The 22985-nt window shown below is 38.2% G+C and overlaps 1 protein-coding gene across 3 annotated transcripts in view; it reads left to right on the top strand.

Moving 5' to 3' along the window:
- Positions 1 to 22985, top strand: part of STAG1 (STAG1 cohesin complex component) — a 181446-nt gene that overhangs the window by 147975 nt on the left and 10486 nt on the right. For all 3 annotated transcript variants that reach the window (XM_061465266.1, XM_061465267.1, XM_061465268.1), the window contains 8 exons: positions 2642 to 2729; positions 4265 to 4345; positions 10877 to 10969; positions 14566 to 14740; positions 17009 to 17148; positions 18897 to 18998; positions 20484 to 20632; positions 21680 to 21808. In XM_061465266.1, the coding sequence (XP_061321250.1) occupies positions 2642 to 2729; positions 4265 to 4345; positions 10877 to 10969; positions 14566 to 14740; positions 17009 to 17148; positions 18897 to 18998; positions 20484 to 20632; positions 21680 to 21808 (957 nt within the window). The remainder of the gene's footprint in view (positions 1 to 2641; positions 2730 to 4264; positions 4346 to 10876; positions 10970 to 14565; positions 14741 to 17008; positions 17149 to 18896; positions 18999 to 20483; positions 20633 to 21679; positions 21809 to 22985) is intronic.

Raw genomic sequence — 22985 nt, 5'->3', positions numbered from 1 at the left:
CCTCTGTGAAAAGGAAGTTTTCTAAGCCGCTTCTTGCCAAGCTTTCAGAAACATTGTGGAACTGGTACCTTTACTTCATCTAACTACTTCCTGGCAGAAACATGCCCAGCAGACAGTGCTATCTATAGGGATGAAAAGAAACCTTGGATGAAATGTTTTCTGTAATCCATGAAGACTCTCTGACATGGAGGGACAAAGGGAAAATTCCATGTTGGGTGGTTTTTCGTTCTGGAGCATTTGTGCCAATCTGAACCTCTGTGGAGAATTGTATTGTGTCCAAGGTACCTTTATAACTATAGTTTTGATTGTTAAGTACTTCAGAAGAGACAAAGATGTGCCAGAATGTGCCTAAATTTAATGAGGCTCTTCGTTAAGGAAGTGTATTTGGAAAACTCCTATGGAATATGTATGTAGTTAGAATTTTTCTGGTTTGGAAGCTGAAAAGCTCTTCCTGAGATCAGCTGTAAGACCAGGCTCAGAGCACAGTGCTCAGGTGCCCCCCAGCTGCCAAGTCAGAGGGGCATGCCCCCCATGAAGGGTTCCTGACATGGGGGACTCTAATATGAAAAGGTGGAAATGAGACAGTTTTTCCTTTCCTATTCCCTGTGGGATAATCTATGCTGATATCTTCCTCTGCACACCAAGGAGATTTTACTGCTTTAATTACAGCTCTGTAATTAAGGAGGTACAACTCTGCCTTACTAGCAGTTCTTGTGATTTGCTGAAGCAGAAACTATGTGCTTAATATCACTAGTCAGAAGCAGTTCTCTGACAGCCTGTAATTTACCTATGAAACATTTTATTTTCATATTTTGAAGAGCATCCAGATTCAAAGGTAGAGCCAATATTTTTACATTCTAGTTTCCTTTTGTTTGTAAGTTTTCCTGTTGTTCTATGCATGGATTTGAGCTAGAAGTCAAGATGCACCTTGCCTTAATGACACAACCGTCAGGCATATTTCACTTGCTCTCAGCACAAGGCCATTAATGTTTTCTGTGAAACTTAACCAGTGAGGTTTTCCAGCGCTGACACACTCCAGACTAGAAGCATTTCATACTAGGCTTTCAGCAGGATCTGGCTATTCCCAATCTCAAATTCAGCCTCTGTTTCAGAACTAGAGAATTATTTTTTCTGGCTGAGCAGGGTAGTTAGTTATTTAAACAAAGTGGGACGGCTCCAAAGCAGGGAAGACACAAAGGGGTGGGAAAAGTGAAGCGTCTCTTGGTGATCGAGGTGCTGGGATGAAAGGGAGCCAGATGCAAGAGCCAGCTTTACCTAATTTACACTTGCCAAACTGAGTATCCCTTCTTCCAGGTGAGTATTTAAATCACCATAAATAATCACCACAGTTCAGATTATTCTGAGGTGCCTTGGTCTTTTACAAACATGTTATAAACTGTTTCAAATTATCTCAGTTTAATTCCATTGCAGAAAAAAAGTTTAAAATTTTGTGAGAGAGAATTTTTGGCTTTCAGGCAACCTGATGTTTTGTAATTTCTTCTGGATTTCATAGAATCATAAAATCACAGGATGGGTAGGAAGGGACCTTAAAGCTCATCCATTTCCCACCCCCTGCCATGGGCAGGGTCACCTTCCACTAGACCAGATTGCTCCAAGCCCTGTCCAACCTGGCTTTGAACACTGCCAGGGATGGGGCAGTCACAGCTTCTCTGGGCCTCACCACCCTCACAGGAAAGAAATTCTGCCTAATGTCTCATCTCAATGTCCCCTCTGTCACCTTAAAGCCATTCCCCTGTGTTTTGCCATTACAGGCCCTTGTAAAAAGCCCCTCCCCAGGTTTCTTGTACCCCCTTTAGGCACTGGAAGCTGCTCTGAGGTTTCCCTGGATCCTTCTCCAGGCTCAACAACCCCAACTCTTTCAAGCCTGTGTCCATAGGAGAGGTGCTCCAACCCTCAAACCAAGTTCATGGCCTTTCTCACCTGTGTATTTAAAAAAGCTGTATCACAAGCTGTTGAGGTCTCTGAGGCTGTTTAATGTATGTTGCTAATCTCACTTGTATTCCTCTCAGTGGTCAATCAAGTTGGTACAACTGAAATGTGAAACAGTGACCGGGGGGTGGCAACCACCTGTCTTGTGTACATCATGCCATGCTGTCTTACTTTAGTATTTCAGGGTATTTAACATCTAGTGTTAATGTATATTATTTTTCTCCAAATGATACAGCAGAAAAATCTGTAATTTAATTCTGTTTAAAGCCATTTTTAATTCAGTATATGTTGCTAGACTTTGGCCATAGTTTCTGCTGTAGTGTCCAGGAAAGTGCCTTCTGGAGTTCTTTCAGTGTTTAGAACCGAAAAGGAAAGATGATTTAGAGGCAACATTCAGGAGGAATTTGTAGCTACACTTAAGTAACCCTTAAAGATGTATGATATGCAGAGAGTTTATCTCATTCCTACAGAATTCCCATGTAGTAAAACATTTTTCCTCAATTATCCAAAAGCCTAACTTCTGCTTTTAGCATGGTGTGAACTAATTGTGCAGCTGCTTTGTCAGCAGACTGGATTGTCACAGCTTTGCAAAAATACCAAAGCTCACTGAGCTGCCAGGTCAGACTATATTCTTGCTGTCCTGTGGTTTTGAGGAACACAACTAATCTCTCTTTGTTACCTCTCATTCTAGCGCACATGATCTCACAAAATGGGATCTGTTCAGTAACTGCTACAGATTACTAAGAACTGGAATTGAACACGGAGCTATGCCAGAACAGGTACGGTGAGCAATATCTGCACTGCATCATTTGGGGATTCAAAGTTTTAGAGAGTCTATTCATCGAGAAATTCAAAAGGTTAATGCACTAGACTGCAGTTATTTAGGAAAACCATGGAGTTTTGAATGAAATTTATGCTGTAGTGAGGCCCTGATGAGGAGGTGAAAAATCTTGGAATATGAGATTTTTGAGCTACTTCCTCACCTTTCTCAACTGTGAAGTAAGGAATAACTAATGTTCCTTGCTGTGAAAAGCAATGCATAAATCATCATGTTTACAATGAAACCCAACATTTGTAAACCTTGGCTGTAATCAGTATTATCACAAGTAAACACGAACATATAGCAGGGATGATGGCCAGCCTTTCCAGTGGAGTTCTTAGAGTAGACACATCTTAGACTTTGTTTCTTCCCTGTTTGGTCTTAATCTCTAATGGATGAGCGCACGAGTCATTTCAGATTCTCCCAAGATTCCAGTTTAGACTGCAGAATGCCTACTCCAGCATTTCAGCACATTTTAAGTTATAATTTGATTTCAGTTAGAAGCCAGTTGTTAATTCTAAATCAACTTCATTTAGAAGAAAAAAAAAAAAATCTCATGAAATGCCATAAAGTTATTTTCTAAAAAGGACCATATGGAGGACATGTCACCACAGACCACATGAAAGTCATGGCTTTAAGCTCTGGGACCTCCTGCTCTCTCTGAGGTTGCTACTTAATGTTGGAATTGTGCTACCTGGAGGGAAGGGGCCAGAAGATAAAAACTGTACATGCAGCTACCAGGCATCTTCAGTTTCTAGGTTTGAGAGTGATATGGCTCCCCAGATACTTCTGTAACAAGTTAAGAGCAGCCTTCTGAAATCTCAACTCTCCTCAGTGTTTCTTCCTTCAGTCCACTCGAAGAAGTTCACTGAAAAGTAATGATTTTTAGTCTTTAGTGATACCTTTAAAAAAAGTACTTTGTGAATTGATTAAAGCTGTTACAAACTTGATTTATTCTGCACAGAACCACTGACTGCTGGAAGCATCTTCAAGCCAAAAAAGTTTTGACATTTTTAGCGCCTAATAGAGATTTGAAATTTTAAAGACTTTTATGGGTTCCCTAAGTACGAGCCTGGTCTTCTCCATGAGACAGTTTGTATTTTCTCCCTTTTTTTTTCTTAGCAATTGGGCTGTCATTTAAACAATGGAACAAACTTTTAGACTGTTTTATATTTAAACAGATGCTTTTGATGTGAGAGATGGAGATGTTGGGTTGTACTTCCAGCATGCTGTGACATCACCTCTTGGTGTACTCTAATGCACAGTTTTCTGTTCCATTTCCCAGCATTTAGACAGTATATTTTTCACCTGTAGTAGGCTCATTTCTTATTGCACCAAACTGACTAAGGAGAAACATCACTGAAAACAAAAATTGCTATTTAAGAACTGCTCTTATTTCTTCTCCCAAAAATGCATTGTAAATTCTACATACACTTTACTGATATGCTTGATAATTCCAATGTGCTGGAATTCTTTGTATCCTCTCTGTTACAGATTGTTGTTCAGGCACTGCAGTGTTCCCATTACTCTATCCTCTGGCAGCTGGTGAAAATCACTGAAGGTTCCCCTTCCAAAGTAAGTAGACATTTGATCACACAGATTTTACTGAAGAAACACAACTTGCCTAGGAAGGCATTAGATTTTATTCTCTGTAACTCCACCTGCTGTACTGTCATTTCATGTCGTGAAACATACAAAATGTTGGTGTTTTGATTTATTCAATATTTCAGGATATATTTACCATCATGCATATGTCTATAAAAGCTGTACAAACAGCTAAAGCTTGTCTTTATCAGGGTTTTATACTAGCTGATTCTTACATTTGTATTGCTGAAGATAAATGCACTTTATTGTGAGTGCAGCAGTTTGCAGGAATGGATGGGTAACTATTGTTGACAATACCTAACAGTTGTAAACAATACTGTTGGTCTGTTACCTTTTACTTTCATCTTTTATGGTGCTAAATAGAAATGTAAAGTCACTAGCAGATGATTACTAATAAAAAGTGAGTGCATGCAAGTGTAATGCAGTAAAAACAATGTTACATGTAACTTATTTATTATACTTTCCAGGACCTTTATCAATCAGGGCCAACATCCTGTCTTTTTAGGGCTTTTTCAAAAGTAATGCATCAAATGAAAATTATATGAAAGCTGAAGTAGTAAGCATATTTCCCCATCAGCATCAAAAAGTTACTATACTAAAGTACTGCTAAAATAAGCTTTTAATGCACATAAAATGATAAAAATACAATGTAAATTCTTTGAGTTGTTTTGAATACTGACATATATTGAAATTTTAAAAAGCTACTAGGAAAAAAAAAAGAATAATTGGTATTCTTTATTCTTAGCTTTCATTCTCATTTTCCTCTCTCAGCTTCTTTAGCTTATTTCTCTTTAGCATTCTGGTAGTATATTACATTATATCCTGAATCCTTATAACTGAGAAAATTGAATATATCCCATTTGCTGGCCCCCTTGAGTAGCAGTGGACTCTTGGTGCAAATGCCAAGAGGCCGAACGTTTGGCAAGATTTTAATCTCCTTCCACTGCATTTCTCCATTTTTTGGAACTAAATGCAGTAAATTGCTGCAATATAACATAGGTGGTGCAGAGTGATAGCTGTCAGCGTTGCTGGAAGAAAGCTTCATTGTTCCCTTGTGTCTAAGCTACAGCAAAAGAAACATTCACTCTAAACCACAGCTAGTGGCTAATATATACAGCATCTTTCTGTATAGAACCTGGTCAGAAGCTTTGCATTTTCATATCGAAGTATAAATACTGGTTGTTTTCTGCAATCTTACCATGGCGGTCCAGTTAAACTGAAAAAGACCTTTATTTCAGCCACTGTTCTAGCAGACAAGCTTAGTGCAATTGTATGGCTTTGCCTACTTTTTCCAAATAGGATACATTTGTATGAGGCATTGTTTTATGTGATGAATGCAGAATAGCCCTGATCTTTCATATATTTCTAATACTATTCTGATTTATATTAGTCATAATGATTCACAATGTAGTTTATAGGAATGGAAAGAATTATGAAAGCTCCATCAAGAATGACCATTTGAAGTACACATCAATTCTGCTTCTGGAATCCTGAATGAAAATCATAATTACTGTAACCTGGAGAGCTGTTATTAACTTAGTGGTTGGTGTTTCACCCCACCCCTTATAAAAGTAATGAGTGTGCTGCATGCTTAGTTCAAGAGTAGTCTGTATTAATGCCCTTTGGCTCTTCATACCTGGCCAGCAGCAACCGCAGCTGTGCTCACCACAGAAATGGGATAAATTTGCAATGTGATGTGGTTGTAGCATTTTGTTCTGTGAGAGTTTTTTCTATCAAACCATCATAGTTTGTTCACTGTGAAAATAAATCTGATCTGCACTATATCTGTCATTTAATCCATTAGGAGATCATTTTGCCCATGGTTGTTTTATAAGTCGTGTAAATTAGTAGGCATTAAAGGGGTTCACATCTAAAGTATGATGTATGGGAAGACAAAAGCATTAACATGAGCATCTCAAAATGAAAAATAGGGAATTGCATGAGCAATTTTTATATAGTCAGGCTTTAGCAGGAACATTTCTGATGCAGTATTTTAATATGTATGTCCATCCAGCTCTCTGGTGTGATTTTGCTGTAGCTGTAAGGTTCTAAGGACAGAGGGGGGTGATGGTTTGTAGGCTGAAGTGGTAACTTTAGTAAACCAGTGGATGTAGCTGTAAAAATTAGAGAGGCTTTTGGACACACAAACATTTCAGGTTTGAAATAAAAGCAGGAGATTACAAAGAAAAATACAAGCTGAGAGCAATTGCTTGGATTCTGCTTAAATACAGATCACGTAAACTGTCTGTGAAAGAAAGGTCATTGTTACCTATAGGATGGTAGGGGCAAGGGGAGGCAAGGTGGTAACACAGTAGGAGGGAAGTAGGAGCTGGATAGTGGGGAAGAGAAGAAAAATAAAATATGAAAAGGCTAATTGGGGAGAGGGGAATTTATAATCTCTCATAAACCCCATCCTGAGGCCTTGTTTTTCTGTACCCCTTAGATTTATGAATTTTTGTTTGCAGGCTCGTGTTTAGAAGATGAATTTTTTAGATTTATCTTAAGCACCCAAGCTGAGAGATCAGAGATGGAGAGAGGTTGATTTGTAAGAAATGTCTGCTGCCAGCTGGGGCGTGTGTGAGCACATGCTGGCAAATAGTAGCTGCTCTGTTTGGCCTAGTTAGTTACCATGTAGCCGTTCAGTTGCTGTGTACAATATTCAAGGGTGTTCTGTTTCTGTGGGAGGAAGTGTTTAGTTTGGTTGTAGTGGGCATATATTTGCAAGTTTTACATTTCTCAATTAGGTATGCTCGGCATCCATGAGGTGTACATTTTATTGCAGGGAGTTTGAGGCAGGATGGGTGCTTCTGGTAAGATTTCTTTGAAAATGAGTTCTGAGAAGAGTTCAACATTGCTTAAGAATGTTGTGTGTTGGTTCTAGAGCGAAGTCACACACAACAACCAGGGGTATGCAGTTGGGAACAGAATTATTTTGAAATTCAGTTATTCTTTATCCTGGTGTTCAGGTGGCTCTTCCAAAAATACAGCCTCTCTGCCGAGAGGATTGCCCTTGTTTGGAAACTGTCGTGGGCATTATGCCCAAGCCCAGGGCACATTTATTGCTTTCTGAGAGATACTTTATATTGCAGAATGTTTTGGACTCTGGCTGGGTGTGTTGGTCTCTAGGCTTTTTATGTGTGGCAGGGAAAAACTGTTTGTGGTTTAAATCAAATTAGGATGAAGTCAACTCATTGATTTATTAACAACATATAATTAACCTGCAGTCAGGGTAACACATCCTCAGGATAAGTATCAGCTATATCGCAGGTAAACCAGAATACTAGACACTTTTATAATCATAGAACAATGCTAATGTATGCCTACGAATGTCAAACTACACTCCTGTAACTGTTCACAAGTTATGCTAATCCCCTCCCCAGGACACACGCAGCTTAAGAGTTACACGTGCACACCCCAGCCCTCACAGGATATGTGGGGTACAGGCCCATTGCCCTTCTTCTGGGGAGCGTGAGGTCCCCTGCTTACACGTGGCTGCTGTTGGACACATGGGTACTCCAGCTTCATGTGTACCTACACTCACAAAGCAGTCCACAGTCACATACCTGCGTTTGAGGTATGGGTTCCTGCATGTCACACCCTAAACTGACAGTCCTGCAGGTGGATGCAGGCTGCTTATGGCTTCTAGCAGAGAGGACGTGCCACCAGGCCCAGGCAGTGGTGGGGTGTCTGACTTGGTTTAACTGCTGCTCTGTTCCAGCCCAAGGTTCCTCTCCATGATCACTTTTCATGCTGATTTTATACTTCTTTACAAGGTGACTTCTCCTTTTCTCAAAAGCTTCCTTGTAATATCCAGGTTACTGTTTAATCTGGTAATTGTAAGCAAATTCATGTTAACTTTCCTCTTAGCATTATCGGTCTTTAGACGAAGAACTCCTCAGAACAGGTAGGTTTGGGTGTTTTGTTCACAGGCACTATTGCACTTACATTCTTATTATATCATCTGTTGTTTATCCAGGCTATTAACAAGAGGGTGCTCTGCAGATCTGTGTAATATCATTTGTAGATTACAATTGTTATCATATATATTAAAGAAGTGATAACAGCGTATTAATGTTTCAAAAATGTTTCAATAGAAAAGTGATAATTAGGGTTAGGAGCTTATTCTTGTTCTTGTCATGGACTACTTAAATTTGAAGATATTATGCTGTACTTGTTCAGGAAAGGGCTATTTTTATCCTGGGTCATGGTGTGGCCCCATGGTTTTCCTCTAACAACCAAGAGGACATAAAATATTTTCATAGCGGTTTTCTGCTGAAGCCAGCAGATCAGGCAGGACCTTGGCTGTGTGCCTGAGAATGGTAAAAGACTTGAAAATCTAATTATTTTTTGTAGTTCCCATTTTCTCTTTTGAAAAATACTACTCTGTAGTAGTCTGGGGATTTCTCCAAATTTAGAAGAGTTCCAGATGGCTCAGTTGCTCTGTTCAGTTGGGCTTTCTCTTGCTGTTTGTAACTTCTCAGAATGAATCTTCGTCATGATATCAGGAGAGAGGATAAATAATGTGTACCTACATGTTATTCATTCTTTGACAGACAAATGGGAGCCATACTCATTCACTTTTTAACCTTTATATAGGATTTTTCATAGGTTTTCATTTCTCTGTTGAATTCATTAACATCTAAATGAAAGATAATTGTGATAGAAAGTAGGAAGTTATTAAAGTGATTGTAAGCCCAGTGTTCAAAAGTATAAATCAGATGGTTATGTTAGAGTGAACTGAGAAGCCTGACATCAGTCCTAGGTAAAATGTTGGGCGGGCTGACAGAAAACACAGTTGATACAAGGCTGAAGGGCAGAATGAACGTGGCCAGGAGATAAGACTGGAAGGAACAAATAAATCTGTTCTTGAGAAGATTGTGGTTTTGACTGATAAGGAAAGCAGTTGAAATACCAGTTTCTGTAAGACACTAGGTACCACACTGCATTTCAGGTGAATATGTGAATTTAATGTAATTGCTATTCAGTAGCTTAAAGCTGATTAATATATTAGAAAAAGCTGTAGGTTGGAAATCATCACCCAATGGGATAGCTCCTGATGCATTCCAGGAGACATCCATTCCCTGATTTTTATCCAATCATCCATTTTTACCAATCATCAAAGGAGGAAAAGTGAAGGCATTTAAAATGCAGATTATATAGATCAGTTGATAAACAAAATACAACTAAAAACCCAAAGAGGTATTGTAATGATGCCAAGTGGAAGGTTTATATCTGGGAACAAGAAGGCTGATCAGATTAAAAATTATTAGGAATAAGAAGGGTGAGGTAGCTGATAGACCTTCAGTGTCTGTATCAGAAAATTACACTCTGTTGAACATTTTAAGAGGGTCAGAGATTTAGAAACCCTTTGAGGTGCTTTTGGATGCTTGCAGACCTGCCTTCTGTTGTGAACAAGTACAGGAAGACCATATGGACAACAAAAAGGCTTTTCAGTAAACAAAGAGTAACAAGATCTTATAGTAGGAAGCAATAAGAAAAGCTAAAACTAGAAATAAGAGATATGGACTGAACAGCCAGCATAATTAGGATGTTGGAATTTTTAGCAAGGAAAATGTTACATGTAGTAACATTTAATAGGTAAAATAAACCTGTTTAGGATTTTTTTAGATTTAGGTTGGAGGTTGTTCTGCAGGGCACACTGTCTTCTGTCTGAAAGCTGGTAGAGGTATCATGGAGGAAAGTATTTTGTTTTGATTTGTTTTCACTAGTTTATTTTGTTATCCATAAAAACCCCGAATAATTCATCAAGATACAGCATTAATTTTCCAGCTTGAAGTACACAGCTTTCCTATTGAGCCTGCCACTTCTGGCACCCGCATTTAAAATACAAAACAGTTGTCTCTATATCAAGGTGACCAACAGCAGTCATTCATTTATCTTTTCCACCCACAAATCCCTTTTTCTCCAGATCAGCAGTCCTCCTTTCTTCCTCTGTAACTCATCAGGTTTCTGTGATTTGCCTTCACGTTTCCCATGTCTGTGGACAGCTAGGATTATACTTTTGTTGAACTTGAGACATTCATTGGTATTTTACATCTTTTGTTTATATCCAAGTACAGGATTCTTTATAAACCACCAGGTAGGCTGACCTTGAGGTATTAAACCCTTTTGTTCTGAATGTTACATTTAGATTCAAGGTAAATTACAGACAATTTAACTAATGGATGTAATTGTTATTATTATTTTTATTATTATTGTTATTGATATTATTGTTACAGAATTAGTTATGTATATTCTATGATGATGATTATTGTTATTGTTGTTACTGTTATTTATTGCAGGGAAACTTTGGGTCATTCCTCTGAAAATTAGTGGCTTGGTTTATTCTGCTTTATAAGTAGAATGCTTTCTCATGGCCTTTTTTGTTTGGCCAGTTTATAGGGTTGAATGTATGAAATTATGACCATATTTTTATTTTTCTTATTCCTATCAACCTTTTATTAATGTCCATGTATTATCCCTTTTTAATGTTTATTCTAGGAGGACTTGTTGGTATTGAGGAAAACTGTGAAATCCTTTCTGGCTGTCTGCCAACAGTGTTTATCAAATGTCAACACTCCAGTCAAAGAACAGGTAAAGGAAATGTCTGTCATGTGCTTTTAGAGAAGTGCGAATGTTAAATTGTAACTCAGGATGACACTATATCAAACTTAAAACTTCTGTCTAAATAAAACACACACTCTTAATAAGAGCTGTGTTAAAAGCACCTTCAAAGCACAGCTAATGTCAAATTCATTTTTGATATAATGATTACCTAGATGCTTAGGCTCATGTTCAGCTCTCATAACTTCAGTCATCTAAATCACCTAAAATAAAAGCCTGTTTCTTTAGACAACTATTAATTGCTTGAAATAGGCACTTTTAGAGGGTGACTGAGACCTTAAATGGGCTGCATATTCCTCTGTATATTTTGGGATATATTCTACCTGTTACCAACTAATAGGGAGTCTGGAGTGACTCCTTTCCTGCCAAAAGCAAATGCCTGAAGTCTCAATGGTATTTCATTGTTTTGTTATCCTAATAATTCAGTTAAATGCAGGGGTGAATACTAATTATTGTATCTCTTTCCCATTGTGGCTAATGGGAGAAAATTGAGGCTTCTAGCAGTACAGGTCATAGTACTGCATGTTTTCTAGCAGGAAAAAAGTTAATTCATTTTACAAAAATACTCTGAATATTGCCAAGAATGTGATGTCCTCTCACACTGTAGAAAAAATGATCACTTCACAAATAGTTAGATCTTCTTGAAAAATCAGAGTAAAGTATTTAAACAGTGTCTTCATTATAGAAATATAAATGTCTGGAAGGGGTTTTAGAGTCTCATCAGTATAAGCATAATAGCTTAGGTTGCTGTCCTTCCCTCTGTCATAGCTGACTGAAAACTGAAGTGCATGCATCTCTCTTGCATGTGTATGTGCATGCACACATACGCCATAAGTAAATATGTGAAATATGATTGCATAATAAGGTACTAGATTTTTTTTATGGCTCAGTTTACTTATCCAGTTCTCTGGTTTAGATTTTTGGGAAGCTCTGCATGCATGGAATGGGAAGCTTTTGCTCTATGTGTTTAGAAATGGAAATAAAAGAAATTAAATAGAAGGGCTTGTTGAAATAATTCCGTCTTTGAAAAGGAAATGGCTGGTTTGTTTGCTGAGATTTTATGGATAGATGCTGATTTGTATCAAGTCTTTTGACATCTTTTAGTTGTCTACAAATTGCGTTTCTATCAGACCTCCCAAGATTCTGCAAAGACTGTAAATAACTCACCTGTGGTTTTTGCCTGTGTTTTTCTAAAAGATACTACTTCTTAAGACATCTCTAGTTTTTTGAAAGATAGCTCTCCTTGGCATTTACACGTTCTGCAACAATCAATCTAAATATAAAAGGCTGGTAGATGTTGCTGGTTTATGTATTTTTAAAAGACCCTGATGTGTCATTGTCTTCCAGCAGATTTAACTTTAGTAATTGTTTTTTAATATTCTGAGTAGTTACTCTTGGTATATTTTATTAATATTACATAATGTGAATATATCATCTACCTTCCTGAGAATGCCAACCATTCTAGCTTAAACTATCATGAATGTCTTTTCTACATCAACAAATGGCAAATGATCCTTCCTGTTGCTGCAGTGGGATTTTTTTTGTTCATTATAAACCTCAACATGTTTTTATTCTCTCATTACTGGTAGCCGCAGTGTTGGGCTTTTCATTGGCGATTTAAACTTTTCTTAGAAGCTCCTTTGCAGTTCACAGTTCTGTGGAAGCTTGCAAGCTTCAGCAAGACAAAGCCACGACCAACCACCTAGAGACAGCAAGTGTCCCAGTCAGAGTAGGTTTGACTAGAGACTCCAGAGGTCCCTTCCAACTGACACCTCTCTGGTCTTTCAGTTTTGTTCCTTAAAAAATATATTGCTGCAAATGCAGGACTGCGTCTTAATCCATTTGGTTTACTGGCTTTTTCTTTTTTGAAAATTCTGTGTAAATTGTATTGTCTTCCTGCCTCGTTTGATTATTTATCTATGCATTCTTTCCAGAGAAGATCAATGCATATACCAAAGGAAGGGAAAAAAATGTTAGGTCTTTATAGAAACATGACTTAAACATTTCAAAATTTCCTAGACTATTTGAATGACTCGACATAGCTACAATGCACAGACATCTGTATCTGAGCCCACTGCTGTCTTTATATGGGACAGAAATAGTATAAATAATTTAGTGCATTATTCATGTGCTCTATTTTAGAAGTCTACATTAAGATGAGCCTAAATTCTATTGACTAGCAGAGGACTTTAGAGCAGGTGAGATCATCACTGAAATGAATCACAACTTTCTGGATCCAGTATAAAAAAAATCCCAAATGGTGGCATCCGTTTCCAAAGCCTAAGTAGAACATAGTTTACAACGAGTTTGTTCTTGTCTGAGTATAGCTCATTCAGATTTTATAACATACTCCAAGAAGTGAGTTGCTATGATGTTCACCTTTCACAAAGATTTCATTCTGAAAGTTTATAAAGCAGATTGCTCTCATTCGCTGCTTTTCCTAAGGCTTGGTTCAAAAATGTGTTAAACACACATACAACTATCTTTTCTGTTCAGCCCTTTGTAAAGGGGGAATATGGGACTGAATTAAAGCCTACACTGGATTTCATGACTCTCTCAGGGCTATTCTACAGCCTCTGTTCAGTTGAAAAGGCCTCTGGCCTACCACCTACCTGGGAATCGTGATTGACACTGCCCTAAGTGAGACTCCTGCAGGCTTCTGGGGAAGAGACAGCACATCCAACATCGACCTTCTAGGAGTCTTTCTACACATGCAGACACTGAACCATCCTCTCAGTTTTCAGAATCTGAGGTTAAAGACAGAAAAAATAAGATGATTAAAAAGTACTTTCTGAAAGGTGCTCAGGCGTTGAATGTAGTGCAAATGAATACAGCTGGCTATGACACTGACTTAAGCCATTGGGGAAAACTGTTATTCTCGTGCATGAGAGCATGCAGATAAGCCCTTGAAAGAAAGCAAGCTGGTAATAGCTGCCTTCTCACTCTGTTCTCAAGTAGTGAGGGTGTAACAGTTATGAGCATAAATCATTAAGAGTTGTGCTGTGGTTGGTTTTTATCTAGATTTGAAAGCTGTTTAGGTACTTGATTCTTTTTGCAGAGATTTGATGAAATACTGCAAGAATTTCTTTAAAGCTGCTTCTCTATTTTCAGGATCTGACAGTGACTGAGCTTGGATTTTCTCTCATAATGTTTATTTTTGTGCTTGTTTAACTTGTCTAAGTGCTTATCAAAAGAGGTGTTTTTTCTTTACTGTAAATTTGGCTACAGTTCTTGGATCAGAGGTAGATTTAGAATTTTTCTCATAGAGAAGAAATGGAAGTTTGATATAGATCAACCTTTGACATGGAAGAGGTAGTAAACTTTATGTAGGAATCACACCAAATTTTAAAGTTATTGAGTACAATTGTACTGCAATTGAGTACAGTTAAAGACATTTAATAATAGCAGGGCATATGGGAAAATTAGATAAATTATATATTTATATTTATATATAAATATAATATATAAAATATATATAAATACATATTTTTATATATTATATAGATTTAAATATTGTACTTACTGACTGACCCTCCTTTCTGCATTCATTCTCTTTTGCCTTTCAGGCTTTCATGCTGCTCTGTGATCTCTTGATGATATTTAGTCATCAGCTGATGACTGGAGGCCGAGAAGGTCTTCAGCCTTTGGTGTTCAATCCAGATTCAGGCCTCCAGTCAGAACTTCTCAGTTTTGTGATGGACCATGTCTTCATTGACCAAGATGATGAAAACCAGAGCATGGGTATGTTCAGCTTCCATGTTTTCTACTTTTTAACAGCCATAAAAGAAAGAAGAAAACAGAATTTTCAGGCGAGTTTCCTCAAATGTTTTTGAATTATTCCATCTTTATTTCTGGGAGGTGTGAATATGAAATATTCAATATTCAGTACTACTGTGTTAAAGAAGAGTATGTACTTATAAAGTTCACTTGATAAAAAAATATATTTTCAGAAGGCATGGGACTAGCCTGTAACTACGTGCCATAAATCTGGACAGAATTATTCTTCTTTTACTGTTCTATATTTTTCTTAACATTTATTTCCATAACAGTACAGTCTTATCTCAGCAGCAGGCTTCATTTAATATGGCTTCAAGGGAAGAAGTATGATGGAACAGTACATAGAGAAACCCTTTAGAGTTTCCCAACAGAGTTATAGGATCCTGAAGACAAACCTTACCAGCAAAGCTCTAGGCAAAGAAGGCCTTAAGAAACTGCAGTTACTAAATAAACATCTCTTCTCCTCCTCCCCCAGGATAATCAAATCAAGCTCAGGACATCATTGGTGTGGTTGGAGACTAGGAAAGTACTTGGGGAAAAGTATCAAGTATGCTTGCTTGCTTCCTAGCTCATTCCTAGGCTTTTGTGTATGGCTGCACTTTGAGAGGCCAGAGTTTGAGGTGAGCCCCATCTCTACCTCTTCAGAGGATGATGTGAGATTTTTGGCTTTCAGTCAGGGAGAGGCAGATTTGTCATTTAGGTCTGGTTTTATATCACTTGGTGCTGCTGTTGTGAGTTATAAATGCCTAAATGCAAGTACAGAGGTATCCAATTTCCAAATTCTAAATAGCTTTAGACAGTGATGGATTCCCAGATAGTCAAACTTTGTGAAAGAGCTGCTGAGTTCACACTCTAGTACTCTTTTTGGCACATCATCTGAATTAGCGCATTATTCACTTATTTGCATGTCAGCATGACACACAGGGGCTGTTTCAGACAGCAATATGTAGAACTAAGGTCTTGGAGAATGTATTCTGGCCCTAAAGGTGCTTTCAGTTTTCTAGCTCCCCAGCTCCTCAGTAGCTAGCATCTTTGTTAAGCATCTCTTTAAAGTTTCCTGGGAAGAACACATTTTGAAGTACCTTCATCAGAAATCCATGTGCAGTTAATCATACTTGGCGAGTTCAACGTTCAGAATAATACATCAAGGATAGACTTTAGGAGGACAGTGTCTGTTTTTTTGCTGTTCTTTAACATCCTGTGATTGAACTGGGAAGGCAGTAAAAAGATGGATCAAGATCTTTTTATATGTAATCTCCGTTCCCTTATGCTACTCTGACTCATGAAGTCAGTCTGGCCATTTATAACTTTTGGTATTCAGAACACATCAGTAGTAATAAAAAATAAAGAAAGGGGGTGGGTGTGTGCTAATGGGCTTCAATCCTGTGGGTTAAAGCATCTCAGTATTAAAATGTGCTTACAGAGTTACAGTCAACTCCAGTCATGAGAGATTGCCTCTGATCACATACGTGACTTAATCCTCCCCCTGCCCAGCTCTGTACTTCTTCAAACTGGCTGGAAGATTCCCTCCAAGAATAAGCTCTTCTCAGTACCAGAGAATACTTACTTTAATCACACTGTGACAGATGATTTAATTTTCTTATATAAGTTGTGGAATGTTTTTATTTTATATATATATTGTATTTAACATTTCTTTGTGTGTAGTTTCATTTTCATTCACAGAGTGGAGTCTTACATGGGGACTTAATACTTACAACATTGGTATTCAATATTAATGTTTCTTACAACTCAGTTTAACTCCCTGTTGTTATTGATGCTTTAGAGTCATCGATTTCATATCTGAAAATCCCAGGCATGTAGTACAAGTATTGCTGCTTCTAATTTTCCTTCTGTGGAATATTTATAGTTTAGCTACATTAATGAATCATCTCCAAATGTCCTGTGTTTCATAAGTTCAGCAAAAAGCATTAAAGAAGTCTTTTCCATGGCCTTTTACAGGGTAAAGTAAATAAGCGATTCAGTTCCATGTGGATTATGTTCAGTACCTACTCAGGACTGTAGAGAGCATCCTGGGTCATTGGCGTTTCATGTTCCTGAGCTTTCCTGAAAGTCCTACCATAGGGAGGACTCAAGAATTCACACCTTTCATTTTAGCAAAAACCCCTGCTCCATGTTAAAGAACTGTTTTTTTTCCAGAAGCTGCTCTTTGATAACGTAGCTTTAGAACATCGCAGTTTCTTATGAACGTTTTATTGTTGTTGTTGCTTTCAGAGGGAGATGAAGAAGATGAAGCCAACAAAATTGAAGCTTTACATAAGAGAAGAAACCTTTTGGCTGCCTTTAGTAAGCTGATAATTTATGACATTGTGGACATGCATGCAGCAGCAGATATCTTCAAGCACTATATGAAGGTACAGCTCAGTGTACTCTCCTCTTCCTAACTGAATGGTCTGTAGTGTCAGGCCCCCTCTTTCTCACCCTTCCAGTGCAGTAGAAGATTGAATGCTTTTGAAAGCTTATTCAGCCTTATTTGATTTTTGTAATAGTTTTTCCTTGCAAAATTCCTTTATTTTCCTTTTCTGCTACTGAGAAGCAGTGAGCTCTGGACTTCCTGTCCTGTGTAGCAGGAGTGCCTTATTAAAGGCAGCATCAGAAGTCGGTCCTACAAGGTGCTAAGTGATTCCACAGAGGTTCCTCTCTACAGAGAAGTTCTTATTCTGCCTCTCAAATTCAGTCCTAGAATCCTCAATGACAGTTATCTGTTCAGTGTCATATCTCACTGGCAGTCTCCCAATCTTGGTGCTTGCCATAAGGAAGCAGGTTGATTTTGTGAGAAAAGATTGTCTTAAACAGGAAAGCAGTAAAAGAGAAAAAGCTCTATATGGTACTGCTCGAAGTGGGTGTACGTTAACTGAATGTCTTGCCAACATACAGTATTTAGGCCCAATGAAATTTAGTGCAGCTACCACTGCACCGTGGTCTGGTGAGTCTACCTGCCAGAAACCAGGCACATTAGCAGTCCTCACACTGCCAAGCCACACAAAACCTGCCTGTGAGGGATCAGTCATCACAAAGTTGACAATCAAAGAGGAAAAGCTGAAGACAGAGTGGAGAGTAGGTCCTGTACTACAGACAGTGTTTGAGCTGTTGATATGAAATACAAAGGATTTGACTTTAAATCCTCCTCCTCCTGTTCATCAGGAGCAGCAGTACAATAAAATCCCCAATGCACACATACATCAGCCATGTCACTGCTCAGGCTTAGTCTTGCTTAGGGATTTTTTTCCAGAGCAGGAGTTTCAAACTGAAGCTGTCACAATCCAGGTTGGCTTCCTCCCTGCTTCTCCTCTCCCCACACCCCTCCTGCTCTTGAAATTGGGGGTGAGTGAGAGAAATTGAATTTAAATTAGAATACAAACTAAAAGGATCTCTATACCAATAAAGGCAGGAGTAATATTTTAGAGGGAATGAAAATAAGTGATTGCAAGTGCAGAAATCTTAATGAGGCTGAAAGCATACTGCTTGGAAAAGATTTTTTTTTAATATTCTCAGCCTGGAAGTTTTAATGATTATACAGGTTTTTCTACCCAGATGGTCAGTACCAAAGGCTGTGGTTTTCAGCAACCATTCCTCTAACATCAAGAAAACCAGCACTTCATACAGGCTAATTTCTTACTCAGTTTTCTGGCTTCAGTGGGTTTCTTTCTTGGCCATCTAACTCACCTTGCATTGTACGTGGAGCTTCACACCTGTGTGCTCATGTCTGTGAACAACTACTCACAGCCACACTTACTTACGGGCTCAACGTACTGGTGTTTCTTAGAATCTGTAGCCGTGGGTCACTTACATCAGACACTCACTTTGGGGTAGGAAATGCTCTCTCGTTTGGTTTTCAACATATATTTTACTGAAGATACTAACAAATAGAGGATTTCCTTACCTCATCACTGGGTACAGGCTGCCAGTCAGTTTAAATGTTGATATTGAAACATTACCTCACACACACACAAACGATGGGGATTTGAGAGTAGGGTTTTTAGCAACTGCTGCCTTTTTAAAACAAGAACCACAAGCAATCTTTCTATCAGGAAAATTTAAGAAATTGTGTAAGAAGTTCAATTTAAGGATATAAAGAGGTTTTTTTCCCCTGTTTTCCTAGTACTACAATGACTATGGAGATATCATTAAGGAAACCCTGAGCAAAACAAGGCAAATTGATAAAATCCAGTGTGCAAAGACACTCATTCTCAGTTTGCAACAGGTAAGAATATTGATTTTTGTAAGAAATGCCTCACTGCAAAATATACTGGACAGGATTTTCTGTGATGCCCTTTACAATGGAGCGAAAATACTGCAATTCTGATACGAGATCTTCTTGCTCCTCAATTCAGGCTGTCAGTACTCATTTGTCTCCCTAATCTCTCTCAAGACCACACTGAGAAAGTTTTGGTCAGATGAAAATGGAAGAAAGGGAGAGAAGAGCTTTGTAGGCAGTTTGGTCCAAGCTGAGTATTAGCATTTGCTTACTGGTACCTAGTGAACGAGAGGAATGAGGATGACTTTTAATTAGCTGGAAGTAATGCATCTTCTTTACATTTTGTCTGAATACAGATTGATTTTTTTCAAACTTCAGGCTAATCAGTTTGAGTCTTCCAGTGTGGTTAAACATGTTTTTTTCCCTGAAAATATTACATCAACCACAAATTACTGGCTTGATGATGAAATCCATCCTTGTTCTGCCAACAGCAGCAAGCATGTGCTTCACTAAATACCATTTAGGCCCTTGAAGTACTAACTATATCCATCACACAGAGAAATCACTTCTATAAACTAGATGTTTGCAAATCTTTTTGAAGCCTTCCAAAATTCATTCCGGCGTCCTGAGGGATTTTCTGTAGCAATCTGGAAGCTGAGAAAGAGCTGTGAAAACATGAGAAAAACAGATGTACTTACAGAAGAGTTGTTGGGTCTCAAAAGTAGTTCCTGCCTTTAAATTTGGAGAGGAAGAAGCCAGGTGCCATAGGGCAGTCAGCTTGGTATAATTTTCGGGGGGGGGGGGGGGGGGTGTGATAATTAGATGAGCTATTTGCAAGTGCCTGAGTGATAGGTAACAGCTAGTAGGATTCTGTGAAGGAGAAATCATGTCAAATTAAGCTGCTTTCATTAATTATATGGTAACAGAGTTTGTGGACATCAGAGAAACAGTAGCTTTAATGCAGCTTGATTAATATTGTGACTGACGCTGTCTCTCTTGATATTCTCATTAGCAAGTTAGGAAAATGTGGTCTGAATGGCAATAGCAGAAAGTTAGATACAGAACTGACTGGAAAGCTACTGAGTAGTTCGTTATTGCACTGAAAAGGCATTACCAAGGAGGTTCCAAAGGCATTTACTCAGTAATACTCTTAAAGTATTGTCTTGATTGATGGAAGAGCAGTTTTGCTTCCTAAATTCAAAGATGCTGATCTAATGGTGATGTAGGTATTTTAGAGCATCAGAATGCAGAACCACCTTGATGAGTTGGGAGAATAACAGATGCAATTCAGTGAAGGTAAGTGCAAAATTCTGGTTAAGGGTTATCATCTGCACAAGATGGGTGACAATTGGCAGTGGATTAGAAGATGAATATAAGAGAAAAATGCCATTGGCATGTCCACTCTTAGCAATAACAGGTTAAGAACAAATGTCTTTCTCAAGACAAGTGTTTCCTAGCTCACAGATTTTAACAATCAAATTCTTTCTTTAGCTGTTTAATGAGCTTGTTCAGGAGCAAGGTCCTAATTTGGACAGGACATCTGCCCATGTTAGTGGAATTAAGGAACTGGCTCGTCGGTTTGCCCTCACTTTTGGCTTGGATCAGATCAAGACAAGAGAAGCTGTGGCCACACTACACAAGTGAGTGGTGGTAAATAAACTAGATTTTTATATTACCTCAGATGAAACCTTTAGCTGAGCATCCCTTTTCTAAAGGTACGGAATCTTAATTGCTCCTGTACAGTTTATGTAGAAAAATGGTGGGGGCCGTACATGTGTACGTATAAGAAAGGAAGAAAAACTAACTGCTATCTAATTATTTGTTGGAATTTATTGGGTTGGCTGTGTTCATCTATCTCAGGTAAAGCCACTGGTGTTATATATATTTGTGTAGACTGTATCTAACAGTTATAAATGGTTCTTTATACCACACCACTGGATTCTATAGGCGACAAGGGCTTTTATAAAAAAATATTCAAAAATACTTTGGAATTCTAGGTTTTTTTTTTAAATGGATTTAAGCTTTTTACGCAACTGCTGCATTGGAAAGTGTAGAAGGGCACTGCTGAATTTATATTCTGACTTTCCCGTGCCATAAAAAGGTTAAAATATTAATATTTGCTATCTCAGAGACTGAGTCATTAAGACTAAGATGAGCAAAGCCTGACCAAAATGCTACCAGTCACTTCCCTGTACCAAGCAAAAGAGAAGTTCAAGACACGCGTGCGCCCTTATTAGATAATGTGAAATTAAATTGTTTTCAAATGATAAAGCAAAGATAAGGCAGAGGTGCACATATCAATGTTCTGGTACACCAGTTCTCTGACTCTTAATGCAAAAGATCTTGTTGTATCTTATATATTATTCTTATTGCAAGCTTCTGCTTCATGCAGAATCAAGAGCCCATTGGCTATTCCTGCTGAGGCAGAGCTTTCAGCACCTGACAAGTTCTTAGGCTGCAGTAAGTCCCTTCTTAGCATGTGACTGGAGGGATGTTGTCTTTGACAATCCTCACAAACAGAGAGAGAACATTCGACTTCCCTTTGTCCAAAAGCAGGTGCCTGCTAGCAGTGAAGGAGAAAAGAAAAAGTTAGGATGGGATGTAAAGATACAAAGAATTCCGTGACATGCAACATTTTTTAAATTTGATTACAAACGTCTGAAAATGTTACTGTTTCTTTACTGTAGAGATGGCATAGAGTTTGCCTTCAAATACCAGAATCAAAAAGGACAAGACTATCCACCTCCTAACCTTGCTTTCCTTGAAGTGCTTAGTGAATTTTCTTCTAAACTCTTGCGACAGGATAAAAAGACTGTGTAAGTAATGCTCCTTCTGTGGGTTTTGGTGGGCTCTGTTAATCACTGTAGCGTGTGTTTAAGCTCTCTGATTTGATGTTCTCATGATCTGACAGCCTATAGGAATTCCCAGTGAGACATTCCACATACGCAGTTATTGATCATTTTATATTTTAAAGTAATAAAAATGAATGAGAAAAGGATATTCGGATCCACTGATGAGGTGTGTTTGAGACCTCACAAAACAATGTTCCTTAGAATTTCCCATGGGGCACTGAAAATAAAAACCTGTCTTTTTCCAGGCTAGAATTAAAAGGAAATTAAATGTTAGCAGTGCAGGACATTTACAGGCTTGTGAACACCACACCTAACATCTGTTCCTGTTAGATACTTACATAAAATGTAAATGTATATTTGTTGTTTAGTTTAATATATTGAGTTAAACTTGGCAATAAAGGTTTGTCAAGGCTTCTGTTACTGGCACAACAGGTCAGAGAAAGAGGCTTGGAGAGGACACGGTTAGGATAGAGCAGGGTGTTAGAGACCTGACAGGCTAAAACAAGCAGTCTGAATTTGATGTGGTAATTACTGCAGGTGAAATCAGAGGTAGTGTTGATAAGATCTGAATAAAGAGCAAGAAATGCTGTGTTACGAGCGCCATTTGAACAGACTGATAAGAGAGCCTGTGGATATCAACACAATGGGCAAAGAGAAAACTGCATTATTCAGGGCAAGCTCACAGCATGGACATGTTGTCAGCATCGCTGCAGAGAGAATGCTGCACATTTATGTTATGTGGAAATATCCAGGATCTGGTGCTGCACAGAAGTAGTAAGGGAAAAAGGAAGAGGTCTCTAGTCAAAAATCAGCCAAGCAGTATGTGCCCAGTGTACAACTGAATTCTTTGAATAGCTTTATGGCCATTTAAAAAGTGCAGTTGCCATAAATCTTATGATTTATGGTTATAGATACCTTTCCACTCAATTTTCTGACCACAATGAGTGTAAGTCATATTTATCTAGTCTAACTACCTCGACTGACTCTTTGTGTCAAACTTTTCTGTAGTTTTTCTGTGAAAACATTTGATTTAAAGGAATTTTCTAATAGAGTAAACAGTTCTGAATACTACAGCTTTACATGTGTTATTGTCCTGGGTTCAGCAGTAGCAGTCATTTTTCTCCTTCTTAGTAGCCGGTGC

This window comes from Pezoporus flaviventris, unplaced genomic scaffold, assembly GCF_033815535.1.
Source record: "Pezoporus flaviventris isolate CSIRO_AGI_PZ_B2104156 unplaced genomic scaffold, CSIRO_AGI_Pfla_v1 ptg000040l, whole genome shotgun sequence".
Taxonomy (NCBI): Eukaryota; Metazoa; Chordata; class Aves; order Psittaciformes; family Psittacidae; genus Pezoporus; species Pezoporus flaviventris.
Note: the sequence above shows the minus strand (reverse complement) of the source record. Positions and strands in the feature narration are given on the sequence as shown.